Source organism: Zootoca vivipara, chromosome 1, assembly GCF_963506605.1.
Source record: "Zootoca vivipara chromosome 1, rZooViv1.1, whole genome shotgun sequence".
NCBI classification, from domain to species: Eukaryota; Metazoa; Chordata; class Lepidosauria; order Squamata; family Lacertidae; genus Zootoca; species Zootoca vivipara.
The window spans coordinates 37950143-37973988 of NC_083276.1; the positions used below are offsets into that span (position 1 = coordinate 37950143).

The 23846-nt window shown below is 42.0% G+C and overlaps 1 protein-coding gene across 1 annotated transcript in view; it reads right to left on the reverse strand.

Moving 5' to 3' along the window:
• Window positions 1-23846, reverse strand: part of DPH6 (diphthamine biosynthesis 6) — a 243222-nt gene that overhangs the window by 127424 nt on the left and 91952 nt on the right. Inside the window, exons 9-12 of the mRNA XM_035110376.2 lie at window positions 19214-19355; window positions 15270-15401; window positions 10816-10945; window positions 5010-5184 (exon numbers count right to left, since the gene is read on the reverse strand). Coding sequence (XP_034966267.1) covers window positions 5010-5184; window positions 10816-10945; window positions 15270-15401; window positions 19214-19355 — 579 coding nt within the window. The remainder of the gene's footprint in view (window positions 1-5009; window positions 5185-10815; window positions 10946-15269; window positions 15402-19213; window positions 19356-23846) is intronic.

The following is a 23846-nucleotide window of genomic DNA, read 5'->3' on the forward strand; positions in this document are numbered from 1 at the left end:
ATTCAAAGCTGGAGAAGCTTGCCAACTGCTCTTGTGTAAAGAGTAGTTTCTTGGTGCATCAATAAAGAAGTAAAGCAAAATTGCTCCTAACCACACCTCTGCCAAGGCTTGTAGGATGTTGCTGAATGGGCTGTGGCGCAGGCGACTGAAGGAGGAGGTCCAGAATCAGGTAGAATCACATACCCTCATGTGTGCAATTTTCAGCAACGCTCACTTTGCTCCCCCAACCCTCATGAGAAGCTCATCAAGGGAATTCAATTGGATTTAGCATTATTACATTTTCTGCACCAAATGAGTGTCTATTCAGGAGAACTGCTGGAGAAAAAAATCAGGCTATTGCCACTTTTCTGCTACTGCAAAAAAATAAAAAGAACAGCAATAGGAAACACAGAAGAAAGTATTTCTTCAAACAGTGCGTAAACTACAGAATTTGCTCCCAAAAGATGGAGTGATGGTAACCAACTTGTTTTTTTGGGGGGGGGGATTAGACAAATGAATGGAGGATAAGACTATTGGTGGGTACTAATCTTGATTGCTATTCTATTAATGATAATAATAATAATAATAATAATAATAATAATAATAATAATAATAATACCCCACCCATCTGGCTGGGTTTCCCCAGCCACTCTGGGAGGCTTCCAACAAACATTAAAATACAATAATTCATCAGATATTAAAAGCTCCCCTAAACAGGGCTGCCTTCAGATGTCTTCTAGAAGTCGGATAGTTGTTAATTTCTGGTGGGAGGTGTTCCACAGGCGGGTGCCACCACCGAGAAGGCCCTCTGCCTGGTTCCCTGTAGCTTTGCTTCTCACAGTGAGGGAACCGCCAGAAGGCCCTTGGGGCTGGACCTCAGTGTCTGGGCAGAACGATGAGGGTGGAGATGCTCCTTCAGGTATACTGGGCCAAAGCCATTTAGGACTTTAAAGCTCAGCACCAACACTTGAATTGTGCTTGGAAACGTACTGGGAGCCAATGTAGATCTTTCAAGACCGGTGTTATGTGGTCCCGGCGGCCACTCCCAGTCACCAGTCTAGCTGCCGCATTCTTGATTAGTTGTAGTTTCTGCGTCACCTTCAAAGGTACCCCCACATGAGTGCATTGCAGTAGTCCAAGCGAGCGATAACTAGAGCATGCACCACTCTGGCGAGACAGTCAGCAGGCAGGTAGGGTCTCAGCCTGTGTACCAGATAGAGCTGGTAGACAGCTGCCCTGGACAAAGAATTGACCTGCGCCTCCATGGACAGCTGTGAGTCCAAAATGACTCCCAGGCTGCGCACCTGCTCCTTCAGGGGCACAATTGCCCCATTCAGGACCAGGGAGCCCCCACAGCTGCCTGCCCCTTGTCTCTACCTTTACAAATTAATACCAGTTGCTGGAAACCGCAGGAGGGGGCCTGTTGTGTTCAGGCCCTGCTTGCAGGCTTCCCACAGATATCTGGTTTGATCCACTGGGAGAACAGGATGCTAGATTAGATGGGTTACCGGTCTGGCTCTTATGTTTTTTAACATGGAAAACCCTTCGTAAGGGATGTTCACATTTTTTTGTGCTATGAAATAATTTAACACAGCTTTTAAAAGCATTTAAGGACAGCACTGACATAGATGAAGGCGTTCAAAGTCTTTGCCATGAGTTGTGGTTTTGGTCTTGGAGATGTTGTGGGATAGTTGTTCCGAGGATGAAGCATTGGAATAAATGTCCGTGATTGTAAAGTAATGGCAGTGTTTCAAGCTATTTATTCTAGACAGTATTTGCAAGATGTTCTAGAGTAATGCACTAAGTGGCTTGAAAGCACTTTTTAAAGCCCACTGCAATGTAAATGGGCTATAAGATGTTAGAAGCAGCATAACCATTTTAGCTGGCACGTAACCAAGAATAATTTATAACATTTTATGCTAAAACATCGTAACACTAAACCCAAATATAAAAATGTATTTATAAGCATCAGTAAATTTCTTTCTGCACTGGACAAAAATAAAAGTTATGTTATACTCACCTGATCAGCTAGAAACGTTTTGCTTTACCCCTTTCTCCAGTTTTTTTCTGGTTTAGGTGACATTTATCCTTTTCTCTACTTCTGCTCCAGATCCTTGCCTTGGCTTTTATTTTTTATTTCATAAAATGTATGCATTGCCTCAAAGCAGTTTACAAATATATAAAACAAGAAAATCGAGGAAAAACCACAACCCTAGTTTAAAATGTACAAAAGTTAAAGTGCTAAAACAGATTAAAATTCCCTCGACTTTCTAAGCATTTAGGTAGACTTGTCTAAACAAGAATGCTTTTAGCAGGCGCCGAAAACAGTACAGTGAAGGCACCAGCATGATCTCAATGGGCTGGGAGTTCCTAAGTGTTGGCACTGCCGCTCTAAATGACCAAGTTCTTACAAATGCAGGACAGGTATTATGTACCACTCAAAGCGGTAGAGTGGGCAAATGTGGGAGTAAGGCGTTCTCACAGGTAACCTGGTCCCAAGTTGTTACCAATAGTAACACCTTGTACTTGGCCTGGTAGTAAATTGACAACCAATGCAGATCTCTGAACACAGGTGTTATATGCTGGCAATGCCTCACCCCTGTGAGCAATTGTGCTGCATTGTTCTGTACTAACTGCAGCTTCACATTGTCCTGAACTGCTTCCCAGTTTCATTCCTGGCCCTGCCGTTAGTTTCTGTACATGGTCCTGCTCTAACTAAGTTCTGGTTCCCAGTTCTCATACTTTGCTTTCCATGAACTCTGTCCATGCCTGCTGTTTTGCATCTGACACCAATGGAATGCAACTTCCTTCCTTCTGCAGCCTCACCATGTCTGTTCATTGAGCTTGGTCCTCTCACCTCAAGTCCTTTTTGCTCTCACTAATAAAAATTACAATGGGTTGCATATGCAAGACGACTTCTATGAGTGCAGTGGAACTTCCCCTCCCTCTCACCCCCATGTGCCTCCCCCCACATCTGCTATGGGAGTTCCCCAAACCCTGCAGAGGAGGACATTACAGCGCATTTGCAAAAACTGTTCCATTCACACAATAAGTTGGATTCAGCCCAATTTTCTGTTCCAGCTGGTCTCCTGGTTTGGAAAATCCTAGTTGCTTCTTGTGTATAGCCTGCATTGCAGGGGGTTGGACTAGATGACCCTTGGGTCCCTTTCCAAGTCTATGATTCTAAGATTACATATGTATTTATGACAAAAAGCATACTATCTTCATCTCTTTTCTTTTGACACTGAATTTTAGCAAAGGTATTCATACGTATTTAATATGTAGCCATCATCTTATTCAGTGTAAATTGAAATAAAGTCCAAAAGCCCCAAATAAAATGTAGAGATCTGTGGGAATTACAATGATTTTTCTAGTGATAAAAGTATATCAACTAATCATCTTTCATTTTTTTCACATTTCTCCTCATCACAAAAGAAGCATGCTTTTGTAACAGTGTGAGCATATCATGGTGAAAGCTTTATGCACAGGGTATATCGCTAGACGACTCTGTTGCATTCAGAGGTTTCAACATTAGGTTAAGACAGACTTAAGGTTCCCTGTCCCAGGCATCTGACCTCCCCCTACAAATGATTAATATAACTTATCTGCAGGGCTGTCTTAAGTATATTTGGCGCAACTGGCGCCGAGGTGCGCCGGATCCCTCCGGCGCCCCCGCCCTGTTTCCCAGTGCGGCGGCCGGCCAGAGCTGCGCGGCCGGGCCAAGCGCACAGTGCGGCTGCCGGGGGGTGCAGCTGCGCCACCCAGCCTGGCCGTAGGGCCGGCCCTGCTTATCTGTGTTCTCACACTATTCAGCCCAAGACATTTTGCTGCCTGAGGCAGAACAGCAAATGGTGTACTGTATTCTCTCCACAAAACTAAGTGCATAGTATCCAAGGCCAGTCAATTTATTTTGGTACCAGAGGAGGAAAAGCACCTCTCCTCCAACCTGGCAGTAAAAATGCAACAATAAACTAAATAACTAACAATGTCCTGCCCTTTCGTGACCCACAAAAGCTCCTACCTGGGCTTCACCCTGACACAATTGCAGCGAATGTTTCTCGACCCCAGTGAGCAGTGACCTGTTATGTAGGAGCAGAATCCAGGACACACTCAGCATAATTACGCAAAGACACAAAGTAAGATTTTGGGCGTGCATGCCATTTTATGATGGGATTCTGTTTATATCTGAAATTTTGTTCTCGTTCTGTGATTTGTTAACTGCTTTATGTTTCAGAGAAAGAACCTGCGATGCAGATTTTTCATTTCAATTAGTTCTACTAGGCAATGTAGGGATGAAGGAAAGAATAGGAGAAACCTGGCTGTTTCCAGGGGGTGGTTGCCTGTTGCTGTTGGGTTTCCCCCCACATAAAGCTGTCTTCAGACTTACAGGATTTATCCAGTCACCTATTATGTTCATAACTATGATGTGTACCAACTTGGAGATGTACTGCTCACAAAGGAAAGCTAAGAATGGAGCACTTCATTCATAAATGTAAATGACAGATTCAGAATTCGGGAGAACATGCAACCGCAAACCTGTACAGATGGCATTAACAGATTTTGTTAATATTTTTACACAGCCTTTTAAGACAACAGGATAAGAGCTGTAGTGCATATGAGACTTTTTCAGCTCAGCCCACACAGCACTGAATCCCAAATTTAGTCCTGCTCTGGGACTAATTCCTGATAGTGTATATGTAAACCCAATCCTTCCATAGGCATTCTTATATGCACACATCCACACAGATTTCCATACACCTCTCTTGCTTTCACAACCCTTTAATAAGCTTAAACATTTTGTATATTTTTTAATATTATCGAACATTTATGTTACCAATAGCTTCCTTGCCCTCCTGTTCAGCTTCAAGCTATAAAACTATATATCCTGCTGAAAGGAAAATAAAATAAGAACCAGTATTATTATTTTCCTCAGGTGGATGAACTAGTATTTCAATATGCAAATTCAAACCTATAACTGGGATTATTCTCCAGAGAGTTGCTAATGCAGTGAGGGGCAGATGAATGCATACCTGTACACACTGACTGTAAGGTCCTATGTTGGCAGGGGCCCAGTGAGAGATGCTCTGTACATGCAAAACCTGCTTCTGTTGACAAGGTGGCTCACCAGTCATCCCATCATAATTCTGTGCCAGGCAGTCCATCTGAAACAAAAGTCCTTCAGGCAAGGGGACTTCTACACAAACTCTGAAACCACAAGACAGGAAGGCAGTTATTTAATGGTGGCATTCATGCATCTTAATTTTTGACAGGATCTCTTTCCCCCCTCATACTTAGATGATGATGATGATGATGATGATTATTATTATTATTAGAATTTATATACTACCCTATACCTGGGGGTCTCAGGACAGCTCACAGAATAAAATCAAGATATAAAACCACAAAATACCTAATAAAAATAAAACAGCAACCCAAAAGCCCCACCCCCCCAAAAAGAACACATTTTAAAAGGACATAGGATGAAAATCGGATCAACCTGGTTGAAAAGGAACGTTTCTGCCTGGCGTCTAAAGGTGTATAATGAAGGCGCCAGGCGAACTTCCCTTGGGAGAGCATTCCACAGATAGGGAGTCACTGCAGAGAAGGCCCGTTCTCATGTTGCCACCCTCCGGACCTCTCAAGGAGGCAGCACACGAAGGAGGGCCTCAGAAAACAATCTCAGGGTTCATATGGTTCCATATGATATATGGAATATATATATATATGAAATATGCTTCCATAGTTCATATGGAAAGAGGCGATCCTTGAGGTATTGCGATCCTGAGCTGTTTAAGTCAAAACCAGCACTTTGAATTGGGCCCAGAAACTGATTGGTAGCCAGTGCAGCTGTACCAGGATTGGTGTAATATGCTCAAACCGTCTTGCTCCGGTGAGCAACCTGGCTGCTGAATTCTGCAACAGCTGAAGTTTCCAAACCGTCTTCAGAGGCAGCCCTACGCATAACACATTGCAGACCAATATGGCTCCACGTTTTGAAGGGACCTTGGGGCCATCATCATTGTTCCCACTGAGTGGGCCAACCTCTTCATTGCCACTGTCACCACCATTACCTTTCCCGTTGGGTCCAATCTGTTCACCTGGCATATAGGGAGAGTCCGGATCATCTGGAGAGTGCTTCTTCTTCTCCTTGCTTACACATTTGAAGAGAGCACACCAACAAGCAGTAACAGCAAGAAGGATGAGTAGCGGCAGGGCCAGGGGGCTCTGGGAATCGGTAGTAGGCCTCCTACTGAGGAGTGAGCCTTGGAAGGTACCCCGTGATGCTGAAACCTGACACCAACTCTAAGTTCTCTATATAGCCAGCTAAGAGTCTCTTCATTGTGAAAGCTGACTGCTACAATTTATGGCAGCCTTCTGTCATAAGCAAGCGGGAGTGGCTACTGGACCCCCCCCCCAAAAAAAACCTGCTCCAGAAGGTTGGGAAATGCTTTGGAACAGCAAGAGAGCATCTGCAGAGTGGAGGTTCATTTGGAGAAAGCAGCTTCCCTCCTGTTCTGTTGAGCCTCCAAATGGAATAAAGAGCCTCCTGTCAATGGCAGGACATCACTGGATACAGCCCCCAGTACACACTGTGCTTTCTCATTCTTCCTTCATATTTAGGTGTGCTTGTTCTAGTTCACAGAGCTTCTGTGAAACTGCCAAAACCCATACCATTTCATACCATGCCTATATAGAGAGGCCCTCCAAATATTTCCAGTATCTAGAGATTATTGGTCTTGCAGCCATCAGGAAAAACCCGAAGAAAGTTTTACTTCCCATCGTTGTTCTGGTTGTCCCAAATACTTAGCTGTATTACTGAGGGTACTGGTAACAAGCCATGTGCTGTTACTTGGTTAACTTCAGTAAACACAGATTCCCCAAAGAAAGTTGTCTTAGGACAGGCATGTCCAAAGTCCGTTTCAGGGGCCTAATCCAGCCCGCCAGTTGGTTTAATCCAGCCCCTGTGGTAGTTTATTTCCTGGGGTAAAATCCTTAAAAAAACCAACAACCCTCAACAGCGTCAACCCTAAAATAAAGCTCAATAACTTTGGGGTAAAATCATAAAAAAGCTCAACAACTTCAATCCTAAAAAAGGTTGGCTCCTTGGTCGGCCCTCACGGCCCTTCACTTCAACAAATCTGGCCCTCTTTGAAAAAAGTTTGGATACCACTGATTTAGCACATTCCCTCCAAAACTGGAAATGAATTCCTTTGTGCTAACCACATTTCCAACATATTGGTTTAGGGAAGGTGTTTTTCATAGATGAGCTAATTTTATGGGTGTATAAAGACACCAAAATACCTTTGTGAGCACAGTTTGTCTCAACTATGCTGAGATTATATTTGTGTCGGATTATCCAAAATTTAGTTGTATTCAACTAAGTCATATTCATATTAGACCCACTGAAATAAATTCATCTAAGTTAGTTATGTCCATTAACTTTAATGAACCTACTCAGAGCAGAACTACTTTTGAACACCACCCCAAAATATCTAAGGGGCACCAGGCTGGGACGGGTGCTCTATAACATGTAGAAACCTATTTCCATTATTTGTGGAACTCTTCTTAACTGATTATATACTGGAATAATACATAGAATTATTATTATTATTATTTTGTAAGTTATGGAGCATGATATTAGTAAGGAACATTGGATATTTATCTCAAGAAAGTCACCAATGCAATGAGTTTCACAGAGATCCAATTAGTAGTAAAGCTATTACCAAGTGAGGGGAAATATATCTTATTAACTGGAATAAGTAATAAAGCCCTCAACAGGAAAAAAAATCCTAAATAATTTGCTTCTTATAAAATATTTTATGCAGCATTAAAAATATTTTAATTGTAGTGTCCTTATTTCATGAATGTTATATATTAAATTTTTTATTAAGAAACAGAAATGAAATACATTTGGATTCCAAATTAAGAGAAATGAGAAGGAAAACATGCTTGTTCTGAATCGTGGTGAACTGAATATACTGAATAGAAAGGCAAACCTAGAAACGGCCGTAATGGAAGCAGAAGACTGGAAAAATATCCACTGTGACTTTAAAAACTGCGTGGGAAGACAGGTGAACAGTTGAGCTCCATATCCCCCCCCCACCCTGAAGAGCAGTTCCTTGATATCACTTTATAATCTGCTTTTAAAACTCTCCAAGTCACAAAAAATAGTTTGCAACATTGCCGGAGTTGATGTTCCTGGAAAAAAGGGAAAAGTCCCACTGCACGCATGTGTTTTCATTAGCGGAGTACATTGCTTCAGCTGCTGCAAAATACAGCTGCTCATGTCCTGGTGGGAGATAGGAGGATGGTTCAACAAAACCAGTTCCATGGGTCACCAGTGCCTTTCTCATCCCAGTTCAAAGTGCTGTTTGCAAAGCCTTAAATGGTTTCAGTCCTCACTTTCTAATTGAGGAGGAAAGGAGATACTTGGCCTGCCCAGCCAGATATTTATCCCACCTGGAAATACCCTCTCATAGAAGAGCATTCACTTTGGCCCGTAACCGCATAATGCCTTCGGCAGTTCTCCAGGGGAAGTACAAACGGATCCCTTTATGTGAGAGATGCTGCCTGTGCGGATCAGGAGAAGTGGAATCTATCGGCCATATACTTTTGCGATGCTGCTTCTACGAGGAGGTGTGAGGCGAGCTTATCCACACCATACTGGCAGAGCTACCTGGACGCTCGGATAATTTCTATATAGAGTGGCTTCTTTCCGACGCTAACCCTAATGTGTCAGCGAAGGTTGCCAAATTCTGTGCCAGAGCCATAAAAATTCAGTCCAATCTAATTAGCAGTGTCCAAATATCCTCAGAACATCTTCAGGACTAGCTAAAGAGGATCCAGTGATATTAACTGCTGTAGTCTACCTCTCTAAGTAGTAATACTCCTTTAATTAGTTTTCTTTTAACCAATTGTTAAAACTTATACTTATTGTCTATTTTTAGATATTCTTGTTTTCTTTTATTGTTTTTATGTATTGCATATTTATGTGTGCTGGTCAAGAACCGTAATAATAAATCAAATCAAAATGGTTTCAGTCCAAGTCACCTGCAGGACCACCTTCATAGAATCACAGAATTCTAGAGCTGGAAGGCACACCAAGGGTCATCTAGTCCAACCCCCTCCAATGCAGGAATTCACCCATATCAACCTGCCTGCATGCTAATATTAGCAACAGAGGACCTTTTCACATGCTCACCTTCAAGAGCAGACAGACTGGTGAGTATGAGGGAGGGAAGGAGGCATTTCCCACAGTGGGCTCACATCTGGATCACATTATCAGCATGTATCCACCATGCCTGTTCCACCATTGTGGGCATTCAGGTGATTTCTCTGAAGTTACTTTACTCAGATACTTTTTTCGCTTGATGCTGTGTACTGCTGACTTATATTCATTTATTTGAGGTTTTACTTGTATTGTATTGCATTTTATTAAGTAAGTCACCATGGGAGGCCTTTTTTGCCCATAAAAGTATTCCAAATAAACTAACTGAAATGAAAAATGTCACTCTAAATGCCTCAGTTGGACCACTATATCCCATTTAATTCACTGTGCACTAAATAAGGTTGCTGTTAAATAAACAGAAGAAACTCGTATCACTCAAACAAGCTCCTTCTCCTTGAATACTTTCAAGAGTTCCCTGGGAAGAGGAATTGGTTTTTAAGCCACTCTCGGAATTGTAGCTCTGTGAGGGGAATAGGGGCCTCCTAAAAATTCTCAGCATCCCTAACAAATTACAGTTCACAGGATTCTTCGAGGGGAGGGCCAGGACCATTAAAAGTGGTATAAAACTGCTTTAAATGTATAGTGCACATGGGGCCTAGGACCAGGAAGGCCTGGGTTCAAATCCCTACTATGTTGTTCATCAAACAGTCCTGAGTCAAAACAAAATAAAAAAAATTCTTTCCCGTAGCACCATAGAGACCAACTAAGTTTGTCATAGGTATGAGCTTTCATGTGCATGCACACTTCTTCAGATACACTGAAACAGAAGTCACCAGACCCTTATATATAGTGAGAGGGTGGGGAGGGGTATTACTCAGAAGGGTGGTGGGAATGGGTGATAGGTGTGGTAAACCTGTTGACGACTGTTAACGACTGCAATTGGTCTTACAGGGGGGAAAGCAATGGGTGAGATGGCTAAAAATAGCTTTATCAGGTATAATGAGATAAGAATCCAATGTCTCTATTCAGACCAAGTCTCTCCATGGTTTTAAGTTTGGTAATAAGTTGCAATTCAGCAACTTCTCTTTCCAGTCTATTTCTGAAATTCTTTTGTAATAATACAGCTACTTTGAGATCTTGTATAGAATGTCCCGGGAGACTGAAGTGTTCTCCTACTGGTTTCTCTGTCTTGTGATTCTGAGTCCTGAGTCAATCACCATCTCTCATCCTGCTAACTTACAGAGTTGCTGGGGGTGGGGTGGGATGAAGGGATGGGGAAAACCATGAATCTAGAGCTCCTTGAAGGAAAGTCAGGTTATAAATGTAATAAACAATCACAACAATGCTGCAATAAAATTGGATGTTAGTTTTGGGATGAGATGATTCCATGGCAGAGGGTCTAAGCTCAAGATGAAACCAGACAGTGCATTCAAGGATATGCACAGCTCTTCCAGGACAGTGGCCATAAACTTGGGGTGTGTACCTAAAAGGCCTTAAGAGGAGGACATGTGACAACTGTAAAGCAGCTGCTAAAACAGACATAGCAATAGGTGAAAAGAAGCCCAGAAACTAAATATGATGAAAAGTGTAATAAATAAAGCAGTGTAGTAGCAATGAAGTATATTCCAGAGTATCATAAATATAAGGTAGCAGTAGTAAGAACCTACCTTGCTGGGGGACACAAATCAAATGCTGTCACATAGACTGAATTAATCACAGCAAAATCTTTCATGCTCTTCATATACAGATGGACCAAAATAATATCTGTCAATTCCAATCCTTTTGAATTCAGATGAGCTGCACGTGGAAAAACAATGCAGCCGTTAAAGGCGGGAGCAATTACATTTGTACCAGAATAATAGGAGGAATACTTTTTTCAAAGTATTTCTCCAAGAAAAGCAAGCAATGGCATATTAACATTCTCTTGGGCTGTCTGAGGTCAGTCATATATTACATAGAGGCAATTGTCACACAAAGGATGTTTAGATAGTAACAAATTGTCTGATTTCACTTTTTTAAAAAACACCTTCACGTGCTGTGTCATGGCATTGTTGTCTCTTCTGAAGTGAATTAAAAGGAACAATTTTCAAGCATTAGGAGTTGGATTCAATGAACCACAAGTGGAAGGAAAACAGCCACCAGCACTATGGTTATGAATTTTACAGAGATATACTGTGTCCCACAATAAGTGCAGTGTCTTCTGATTTAGTTTCACTCTTCTTAGAAAAAGTGGAATTGTGCCTTCAGATCCAGCCCTAGCCTGTTAATCAGATGGCAGCATTTCCTCATTCAAGAACAAATATATTTGAAAATGAGCAAGAATGTAAGAAGAAAAAAAGATCCAGAAAATGTGTGCAAATATATCAGAGGTGTTTGAGTTTAGCAGAGTTTCTCTGAATCAGGATGACTAAAGCTGCCTTCTAGCTCAATAATTCTGAACACATCATTAGTTCCATGAGCAGCTCCTAACTAGGATGGTATTCTTGGGGAGTCATTTTGGGATCTAGTGGATCCTAGCTCAACGCAGTCCCACCGTCAGAATGGCCCTGTTTGGCAAGTGGAACAAGGAGTTCTGCACTCAGGGACAGGTGGTGGCATCAGCCTGCATAATAGTTGGGGTGGGTGGGTGGGGATCAAACAGTTGGACTGCAGTTCGAGTTGCTGACTTCTGCCAACTCTAGATTGACATTTTAGGTGTTTGGGTCATAGAATACATGGATGCATGAATTTATTTCTTAAAAAACCCCAGATATAGGGCTAAAAACTCGGTGTAACTAACAAGCTTGTCGCCTTAATCTTGTGAGTTAGAACGACTGTGTGCATTTGAGCAGTCCATTAGTAGATTTCCATTCGGCAAAGTATGAACTCTCCCAGAGGGTAATAAAGGAGTTAGCTTTGTAACAAAGCTTGTGCTTCCTCCATCTTCTCACCGGGATGCAGCGCTGGACAAAAGGGCAAGCAGACAGCAGGTATGGCTTTTCTAGGAAAAGGTTATCAGACATACCTAAAGTGTCTCAGCAATGTTCTGGCAAAAAAAAACGTGTGGAGGTTCCTTCAGCTGACAAGACCATAATTCATTCCGTGTCCCCACCCCCTGTTCAGAGAGCAAAATAAATATCCACAGGAAATGCAAGCATTACCTGGGACCAAAACGCTAGTAGTTGGCCAGAAATGGAAAACAATACTTCAAATGTAAGTAACCTGCCAAAAACAGTAGGAACCATAGCTTCTGGCCCAGAGGCACAACCACTACTTTTTGTCTAATTCTAATGAAAAGAAAGGCAAGGATGTATAATATTTGGATTGGCTGGGGTCCATGGAAATGTAACAAGCAGCAAGCAAACATGATAGAGCCCCATTGCTTACATTTACATGTTATGCCGAAAAGATTTATGCAGAACTTTTCTGCCTTTACCTACAAGCCTGATTACAGCCTCCTTGCTGATTTCCAGGCTGTTAAGAACTAGCTTAAGGGTCGTTTAGAAAGCATGACGCCTTTTGGCTTTCAAAATTGCTAGCGCTTCTTTATCATTCTGTATTCAGTCATGAACTCAGCTGCACAAGCCAAATGTTAAGATTTTATGAGCTAATACATCAAAAGTATCCGTGAACAAGAATACAAGCTTGCCCATTGCTGCCTCAGAGAGCAATTTCCATTTTTATGAATGAAAAAGATGCCTGCATAAACATTTCTTTATTTAAAAGTGTAAAATGAGGAAAGATGCAGAACAAAATGGAAGCATTTTGTTTTATATGTCAATATCTTGTAAGGGTTTGATAGTAAGAAATCCAGCTACCACAATTCCCAAGGTAGCAATTCTTTCCTTGCATTAAGTACATAAACGAGATTTAAAGCCACTGACCTAATCCTAGATGCCAAAATGTACCACAGCCACAGCTTTCTGGAGAACTCAATTTAAAATTATGGTGATAAAGGCAGTTTAGCAAGCAGAAAGCGTACACAACACAGACTGCATACAGCAAAATATAAAAGTATGAAAACAAATCCCACTGTCTTTTATAAATGATGATGATGAAATAATAATAATAATAATAATAATAATAATAATAATAATAATAATAAATATTTATACCCCGCCCCCCGGGCTCAGAGCAGCTAACACCAAATATAAATTACAATAAAATGTGATAGGGGAAAAAACACACACCAGTTAATTAAAATACAGCTTAAAATACAGCCTCATTTTAGTAGTAGCCCATAGGTCAAGACCATAAAGGGAGGAAACATCAGATATTCACCCGAGCCAGCTATCCATGCTGGTCCTACATGGGCCAGCAAAAAAGCGAAGGGAAGATTTATATACCAAATCCCATATAAGGGGCAAAAGTGATTCTAAGCCAAAGGCCAGGCAGAACAGCTCCGTCTTGCAGGGCCCGTGGAAAGATGTCAAATCCCGCAGGGCCCTAGTCTCTTGTGACAGAGCGTTCTACCAAGTCAGGCCAGTGCTGAAAAGGCCCTGGCCCTAGTTGAGACCAATCTAACCTCCTAGAGGCTCGAGACCTCCAAAGTGTTGTTTTTTATGGACTGTAAGGTCCTCCGCGGGGCATACCAGGAGAGGCAGTCCTATAGGTATGAGGGTCCTAGGCCACATAGGGCTTTAAAGGTCAAAACCAGCACCTTAAACCTGACCCTGTACTCCACCGGGAGCCAGTGCAGCTGGTAAAGCCCTGGATGAATGTGATCCCATGCAAAGGACCCCGTAAGGAGCCTCACCACGGCATTCTGCGCCTGCTGGAGTTTCTGGGTCAGCTTCAAGTGCAGCCCCGTGTAGAGCGAGTTACAATAATCAAGCCTGGAGGCGACTGTCATATGGATCTCTGTGGCCAGATCAGGGCGAAAACGGTAAGGGGGCAACTGCTGAATACGGCGGAGATGGAAAAATGTCACCTTTGCTGTAGCTGTAACCTGTGCCTCCATAGAAAGGGACGCGTCAAAGGTTGCACCCAAACTCTTGACAGAAGGCACTGGCACTAATTGAGTCCCCGCAAGAGATGGGAGTTGGCCCCCCAACCCCATGTCGTCCCAACCCAGCCAGAGGACCTCCGTCTTCGAAGGATTTAACTTCAACCGGCTCCCACGCAGCCATCCAGCCACAGCTTCCAAGCATCTGGTCAGTGTGTCTGGGGCAGAGTCAGGACGGCCGTCCATCAACAGATAAAGCTGGGTGTCATCTGCATATTGATGACAACCCAGCCCCAAACTCCAGACAATCTGGGCAATGACACAATGAAGAGCGGAGAGCCTGATTGCAATTGATTTTAAGCTTGTTCACTTATACTGACTCAATTCTGCAAACACCTGCTGCCAAGCCTTTAGTATTAAATATGACAGTTCTCACATTGTTCTTTTTCATAATGAGCAATCCTGAGATAGCTAACCAAACAAATCTGTAAACGAAACAAACAAACAAACAAAAATCCTTCCAGTAGCACCTTAGAGACCAACTAAGTTTGTCATTGGTATGAGCTTTCGTGAGCATGCACACTTCTTCAGATACTGGAAGGAATTTTTATTTTATTTTTTGTTTCAACTATGTCAGACCAACATGGATACCTACCTGTAACTAAATCTGTAAACATTAGAAATAACCATTTTTTTAAAAAAAAAATTTGATTAATCAAATGCATTTCAAAACAATCTGATTAGAATTTGTAGCAGATATGAGAGTCATCCGTTCTCCTAAGCACATCCCTGCATCCTTCTTCAATTCTGGCAGTGGGGAAAACAGCAAAGAGGCTGAAAAGTCCCGGGATAGTGAACTAGTGACTTGGCATGCTTGGATAGGGAGCAGCCACAGCCTAGATTCTTTGAGGAAACAAGACCCTTTCTGCTCTCTGGGAGGTCTGGTGCTTAGATCTATCTTGTTTACAAACAGCTGGCCCCACCCACTAATAACAAAACAGATTGCATATTCTCTATAGCACCTCATTTGCTGCTGCTTAAGAGAGCCTGCAATGTATAAACAATTGGTGCTTTTAAATTTGCATTCAAACCATTACATCAACTCATCACCCCAATTATTGATAAGAAGTTGCAGCACTAATTAAAGCAGATGTATCCTGCATGTTACATTGCATTATTAAATCCCTAATAAACCACCTCGGAGAGACGAAAAGACATTCTTAGCCGATTCTTGCACGCTTCCTCCTTCCGATGCATTTAGGAGAGCACTGATTCCTGTTAGCCACTGGTAGCCCTGAGGAGACTTCACTGAGGTTTCAAGCGTCTTATCTGTAAAAATATAAGTTTTAAAAGATGAGATTGTAATGGCAAATGGTTTAGCCTTATTTGGTCTTTCCTACAAAAACAAGCTACAAGACTTACTACTTTAAGGTTTTTCAACAAAAGCAGCCCTACGTTCCCTACATAATACTTATGATCCCCTGAAAGAAAAAAAGTGGATTATCACTTTGATGATGTCCAAATGTATATTTGATGATGTATAAAGCAATTCACAAATCAAACAGTATACTCATATCCCCTTTTACTAGGAACTAACACCCAGCAAACAGCCTTAGAATTGGTATACATATACAAAACACTATTCTATTTGTTTCAATCCAAAAGAATTGTCAAAATGAACAAATACTGTATCACACTATTTTAGGATGTTACCATTTCCTAAATCATTCTGCTATACTATTTGCATAGTGTGTATATATTTAAGTTCAGGTGCAACTGTCAAATGTACCATTACATACAAATGAATAAAGCCTATGAACTGGTTTTACATCAAACATAGAAAGCTCCCTTTCACAGTGTCAGATTATTGGCCCATCTAGCTCTGCACTGTCTACACACTGACTGGCAGTAGCTCTTGAGGATTTCAGGTAGATAGTCCTTCCCAGCCGGGCCAAGGATGGGACCTAGGATGTTTTGCATGCAAAGTATGTGCTCGACCACTGAGTTAAGACCCTTCCCACAAGCAAATAAGTGATCCAATTAAAGGTTTGGAGCCAACTGAGCCGTAGAATGAATGGAAAACACTTTGGTTCCTTGTATGTCTCTGATTGCAACCTTCAGTGGTAAATCATGCCACAGTGACACATTCCAGGCATTCTGGAGGCATAGAGGGCTGCAACAGGAAAAATGAAGCAGTAAAACTGGATAATCAGAACCCCACTCCAAGATGTTAGGGTCCATGCCACAGCATCACTTGAGCTCTGAAAGTGCAGCTTTCTCCCGAATGAAGTTCGCAGGGAAACCAAAATACTTGTTTACAAAGCAACTGTACTACCAACCTTACTGTATGCTTGTGAATTTAAACACTGAAAACTGGGAAACACTGGGCTGCGAGCGCTCCAGTTGGAGAACAGTCTTTACCATAGGTGTCATGGGCTTTGAAGGCACTCGATCTCAGGACGCAAGGGAGAAACGTGCTAAGAGGAAGGCACACTTGGCAAATCCACACCGTGATCAACTCCCGCCTGGAAACCATTGTGGAAGGACGTGTGGATCCAGAATTGGCCTCCACAGTCACGTACGGACCCATTGTTAAAATTGTGTTCATGGAAGACAATCTTACTTGGCTACGAGTGATCACCAAAGAAGAAGAAGATGCTTGTGAAACATGGACCACTTATAAATGCCATCTCCAACTCCTTGAAAGATTCCATCAATGGTGTCCCCCCAAAATTGTACACATCACTTGGGAAGACATGGGAACTAACGCCAGTGGTTGCATTATAGACTGTGAGCAGGCAAACTAATATCAGTGTACTTGAAGAAGCAAAGATCACCAGTGTCGAAGCAATGATTCTTCAACATCGACTTCGTTGGACTGGTCATGTTGTGCGGATGCCTGATTATCGTCTTCCAAAGCAACTACTCTATTCCAAACTTAAAAATGGTAAGTGTAATGCCGGTGGTCAACAAAAGAGGTTTAAAGACTCTCTCAAGGCAAATCTAAAAAAATGTAATACAAACACTGACAACTGGGAAACACTGGCCTGTAAGTGCTCCAATTGGAGAGCAGTCTTTACCAAAGGTGTTATGGGTTTTGAAGACACGTAAACTCAGGATGAAAGGGAGAAACGTGCTAAGAGGAAGGCACGCTTGGCAAACCCTCACTGTGATCAACTCACACCCGGAAACCTATGTCCCCACTGTGGAAGGACGTGTGGATCCAGAATTGGCCTCTACAGTCACTTTCAAACCCACTGTTAAAACCGTGTTTATGGAAGACAATCTTACTCGGCTATGAGTGATCACCAAAGAAAATGAAGCACCATTAACTTTTGTGCCTGCAAATTCTTACACATCCATCCATGACATATGATGGCAATGCAGGCTGTAAAATTGTGCAAATATTTAGGATTATGCCTTCAAATTATTCATTAGCAACTCAACATATTGAAAGTGAAGTGGGCTACTTGCAGAAGGTGGTGTATGAGATTCTGAATCAGAAGTATGGACTTGAAGTATGTTACAAAGAAAAACAAGAGCCCTGAACAGATCTGTTCCATTTCCCCAAGCATTACTCTATTACTCTTCCGTGCAGTACTTTATTGAAACAAATAGGACTTCTCAGAATAGAGTGCCTTTTTGTGGGATGGAGCTCTAATTCATGCAGATAAATAAGAGCTGCAGCCCTATAGCTCAAATTTAAAGAGCCATGGGCACATCATTTGGGAGGAGATCAACATTGGAAAGCTATAATAGTTATTAACACTAATGGGAATTATATGTATAAATCTCCCATGCATGCAGGAGAGAGTCATTAAGAGTCCAAGAGTGAAAGCCTTGAACTTCCTTCTAAGAAAAATGCTGACATCCCTAATAAGATTCTGAAGGTAGGATGAGGGAAAACAAGAAGTCAAAAGACCTCTACTGCCAATCCCAAATTGGTAAAACAACAACAACACAAAAAAACCCAAACATCCTGTTGGTATTGTTAAAAATAAACCTTCACTCACTTTATGATAAAATTAGTTTATTACACTACAGAAGCTAATTTACTCACTAATGCCAGGCCATTTGTGTATCACCCACATTGCATTGCAAACAGTCACTGTAATTATTTTTGCATTTAAAATGCAATGTGATTACGCAGTCTTAGAATTCATTTACTTCTGAACTCACTGCTAACATTTTTTTCTCTCTCTCTGCCTTACATGCACCTGCCAACTTATGATAGCATTCCAAGCATCCACAAAGTATTTTCTGGTCCACAAAAGTTTATGCCGCAATATATTTGTTAGTCATTATTTGTTTTTTATTGATTACATGCATTTACTGGCCATGCAATTGAGCTACCTTTGTTTACAGACCATTAAAAATACAAAATACACAAAATGTAAATGATAAACATTCAAACCGGTTATAAATAAATCAAGAAGGCCATAACCAACACAAAACCAGTAACTGAAAACAATTGAACCCCAACAGGAAACTAGCAAGGGGAATAACTTAGTGCAGGGATCCAGAAACACTAAAATAGATGTAGCATAATAATTAAGAGCCTAAGAAGAGCCTGCTGGATCAGGCTAATGGCTCTCACAGTGACTGGACAGTTACCTGTTGGAAACCGCAAGCAGGATTCGAGAACAAGAGCACTCTCTTTTCCTGTAGTTTCCAGCAACTTGGATTCAGAAGCATTGCTGCCTCCAACAGTGGAAGCAGAGATAGTCATCATGGCCAGTAGCCCTGCCCTCCATTAAAATTAAAAGGCCTGAAATAATGAAAAGGTATTCACCTGGCTGGGCACCAGGCAAGTCTCTGCAGGGTGGATATTCCATAAACAGAGTGCCGCCACTGATAAAATCCCTTCCTTGGTTGCCAGGAAAGTATTTAAGCTGCTACAAAGCTCTTTGTCAGCTCTGATGCTACACACTAACATGGCTATCCCTTAAAGCAGCCATAGTCAAACTCGGCCCTCCAGATGTTTTGGGACTACAATTCCCATCATCCCTGACCACTGGTCCTGTTAGCTAGGGATCATGGGAGTTGTAGTCCCCAAACATCTGGAGGGCCGAGTTTGCCTATGCCTGCCTTAAAAGAAATTGTATATATCCTTAATGAATGAGGAGAAGCAGAAAACTCACTGGACTTCAGAGAAGTAGGTCCAGAAGTGTCCCAGATGATGCAAGCAACTTCCTTTCGCTCATCTGACGTGGGCCATGTGTTTTCTTCAAACTGCTTTTCACAAGAACAGCTCACAGCCAGGGCTTTGCTCAGAGGTTGCACCTGGTTGAAACAAATATTGCAGCACACATTACCTCAAAAAGAGAAGCCCTTGGACAAGCAAATCAAATCTCGAGGTAAAAGGAACGGAGCACATTCTATTTCATTTTAGAGCAAGATGTGGAGGCAAGATGCTAATACCTATTACTGAGACTGAGTTTCCACATAGAGTTGCTAACACTTAAGTCCCCAAGAGATCAATGAGACTTGCCATAGCTGCCAAGTTATCCCTTTTTTTAAGGGATATTCCATTATGCTGAATAGGCTTCCTCGTGAGAAAAGGGAAAACTTGGCAGCTATGAGACTTGCACACATAAAACTGGATTGCAACCTAGGCAAACAGCGCAGCATAATGATTTAATTTACTTAGTACAATTAACAGAAAATCACTATATAGATAAAGCAATGCAAATCAATAGTACACATGGGAACATTCGTCATGTTCATGGTAATGGAGACAAGAAAGCAACCTTAAAACATTCAAACTGCAGGTCTGTTTAATCTAAAATACAAAACTGTTTTGTGAAGTGACCAAAACAAGAACCCGCCTCTTCTTCTAGTGTGAATCAGGCATTTTCTCTCTCATTTTTTTCTCACTCTAAGGAAGTGCTGCTAGCATGATTCGGATTTTCACAACCTAACGAGTTATCCAGTACACAATATCGAAATTTACAGCATGGGTAGGGGAAATATAGATCATAGTCCACTAGTAAAATATATGGTGACCTGCACAGTGTCTGTCAGATCCTAGTTATTTCTACAAAGAATGACGGACTAGATGGATCTCCAACCCAGCATGGCACATGCTCTAAAATAGGGGCACATATTTGGATTGAATAATTTAAGGGTCTACACTTCGCTGAACAACTTTCTATATCCAAGAGATAAAGAATGGCCGTTCTTTTTACAATTATTGTTGCCTGGTCATTAAGTGCAGAAGCCTAAAAAAACACGAAAGACCCCCAAGTGCACCCAAAGTAGTCTTTTATGTCAGAATTGCTTTAAAAACATATTGCTGTTTTGACAGACTGTTTAATGAAGACTGCGACTAGACTGAAAGACAGCGACTTCCTTAAGAATCTGCATCGGAACTTGGGTTACTGAATCTTTCGCTGTTTTGCCCAAGTCCCTACCCGGTGTGTCCACACTGGCTTTCCAAACTAAACAAGCAGAATACTAACTTTCATTCTAGCGGGGCTGTAGGTGTTTTATGTTGTTGTTGTTTAGTCGTTTAGTCGTGTCCGACTCTTCGTGACCCCATGGACCATAGCACGCCAGGCACTCCTGTCTTGCACCACCTCCCGCAGTTTGGTCAGACTCATGTTGGTAGCTTTGAGAACACTGTCCAACCATCTCGTCCTCTGTCGTCCCCTTCTCCTTGTGCCCTCAATCTTTCCCAACATCAGGGTCTTTTCCAGGGAGTCTTCTCTTCTCATGATGTGGCCAAAGTATTGGAGCCTCAGCTTCACGATCTGTCCTTCCAGTGAGCACTCAGGGCTGATTTCCTTAAGAATTGATAGGTTTGATCTTCTTGCAGTCCATGGGACTCTCAAGAGTCTCCTCCAGCACCACAATTCAAAAGCATCAATTCTTCAGCGATCAGCCTTTTTTATGGTCCAGCTCTCACTGACATTTTATAATGTCAGGATAAAAACCCAAATTAGAGAAAGTGAACAGTTTTTGGTCCTGTAGGCTGGAGTATTTGGGACAAGTGGCCATGTCCCCTTTATAAAAACTAAGGACTAAATTGCTCCAGCAGCATAGGAAATCCATCAATGTCACTGCTGCCACACGTGGAAATCTCTCAAACAGCATTAGGCCTAAGACTCCTCATCAACTTTGGCATGTCTGTGCCAACACAGGTAGAGGTGCCAAGTCCTCTGTACTCATTGCTTTCCTTCCAAGAACAAGGTCGTTTTTTTTCTTTCCCTTAAGAGACTTGCACACAAAGCAGGTCATGTGCAGAATGCCCATTAAGAGTCTACTCCCCCCCCCCAAATGAAATCTTTGTGTTTCTGCCTGCCACAGGACTAAGCAAATACAATGCCCTGACAATATGAAATGAACTCTTACATTCTCTCTTCAGGCCCTCAGCATCGTACAAAACGCTTCTGAGAAGCATTTCCTAATGAAGAATTATTATAGAAGGCCATGATTCGCCAATCATTTCCCCCCCTCGCTAGTCTGATATCTCGCCATAGTCCTCTTAATTTCCATTCGCTTTCTGCCAAAACAGAAAAATGCAAACCATTGTAGATGGTTCTCTTATATCCACACCTTTGGGTAGAATGGTGAGATGTGGTTGCGGGCACGCTGAGGATTGGGTCCCTGTAAACTTCTTGGAATAAAGAACCTGATTTTGCTACATGCCTCAAGTTTCATGTACACCTTAAAAAGAACAACCATAATTAGCAGCCGCAGTGTCTAACTTGTCAGAGATCTTCATTTCCTTGGCAGAGGAGGCTTGTTGTTACAAAAATCTAAAACTGACAGCGTTTCTCCCACTGAGCAGTTCTCTCAGAATAGAACAGAGCATAAAACTCTGAAGTTAGAAGGAAAAGGCTCTGATAATCTCTTTGCTTCTTGTTTTCTGCCTTGATCAGCTCTCCTGTTAAAACAACATTTTGAGGGAGACCACATGCAGCTTCATGCACTGTGAACAGACATATGAGATAGATATTACTTGGGTGGGGAATAGATTTGCCATATCAAGTAGAGAACAAGTGAAAGATTTCTCTGTCTTTCAAAGGAAAGAAAGAAAACTCTCTCCCTCCCTCCCTCCCTCTCTCTCTCTCTGTGTGTGTGTGTAGCTGCATTCATTCTTAAAGGAGAAAATGATGGGTTCATCTTTTGCCTGTTCCAAAAGAAAAGCATATAATGTCACACCTTTCCAAGCAAACGAATTTCAAGATCAGTAAAGGCGTATTTTCTGTTGGCACATATACGCCATTTATGAGATCCCCTATGAAGATGGTTATGGTGATATGAGAAATGCACCAACATCTCAGGAGTGTTAAGTTCATTAAGAAAAATATCCCAGGCTGCCTGGAATATCTCCCTGATAGCCCACGAACCAAAGCAGAAGGTGGCATACGGCTCAAGGTCATGATTGTAAACTACCTTGTAGAAACAGATGCAAATCCCAATTTCTTTTCTTTTTAAAAGCTTTTTACCAAGTGATATTTAAAAGTTTTTAAAGTATTTTGATCCAATGGGGATTAACAGAATATTTCATGCTTTGAGAAGCTGGGTAGACTTGTTTTAAGGAAAGATAAATCAAGTCTTATATGCAGGATTCTGCTTCTTTAGTCCGTAAGACTTGTTCGTGTTTGCCAGGAACATTTTCTCCTATTACCACCAGGCATGTGTGTGTGTGTGTGAGAGAGAGAGAGAGAGAGAACATGCATGTATATCTATATTTATTAAACTGAAAGATCTGCTTTGTCTTTTATATAAAAATAAATGTTTTTTTCCTGAATTAATTACATGTTAATGAATCACATCTCCATCTTGAGATACACAATTAAGCACAACTTACATATCAGAGGCCTTGACTCCAAGAGAAGCCTCAGAAAATTATGCCCCTTCAAAGGTAATTCCCACCTCCCTATTTCTGCTGTTACCGAAGTAAGGTAAGGGGGGGGACCAATACAATACATTTTCTGACCATTATTTTGTGTTGTGCTTCTTTATGCCTGACCATAAAAATTTGCAGATTTCAAGTCACCATCTTTCAGTGTAGCAGGATAGCTCAGCCAGTACAGTAAGAGACTCTTAATCTCTGGGTTGTGGGTTAGTGTCCCACTGCAGAAGGTTGAACTAAAAAAATGACCCTCGCAGTCCCTTCCAACTTAACAATTCTATGATTCTATGATCTGCGCAAAGAGAATCAAATGAGATAAGAATTCAGTGTCAGTCCTGGATATTTGAAAGTAGAGCTGAAAGAGGATGGGCATTTGCATAGCTGTGGCTTTTGTCACCCTCAAAAACTACCCTCCTGTCAGGGTTGTTGCGACTACTCCTGAGTAACGACCCTCCACATGCTTGTCTTTCAGAAGTATTTATTAGTGTACATTATTTACAGTGAAGTGAGCTGCTGGTTTCATGTCTCGTCAGTCCGATTCAGAATCCGGCACTGCCCCTTTTCTCGATCTGGATCAACATAAGAGCCTCGGGACTGCGAACCTCCTCCCCTTTCTCCTCCTCCTCAATTCCAGTGTCAGGGGGGGGAAGGTCTGTGACCCGTCTGAGTCCCCTCCTCCCTTTCCTCCTCCCTCTCTTCCTGCATGAGGAGCAGTGGCTCTTGGATGTTGCCAGAGCTCTGGCAACCCCTCTCCGTCTCCTGACTCTCCCCTTCCGACCCATCGCTTTCATTACTGCTGGGAGATGGGCTGCTCCTGATGAGGGGGGGGGCTGTTCCCTATAAGCCCTCCCCCTTACACCCCCCTTCCAGCAATTTTGGAAAACTACCCTGAGATTGAAAAGTATGTTCAC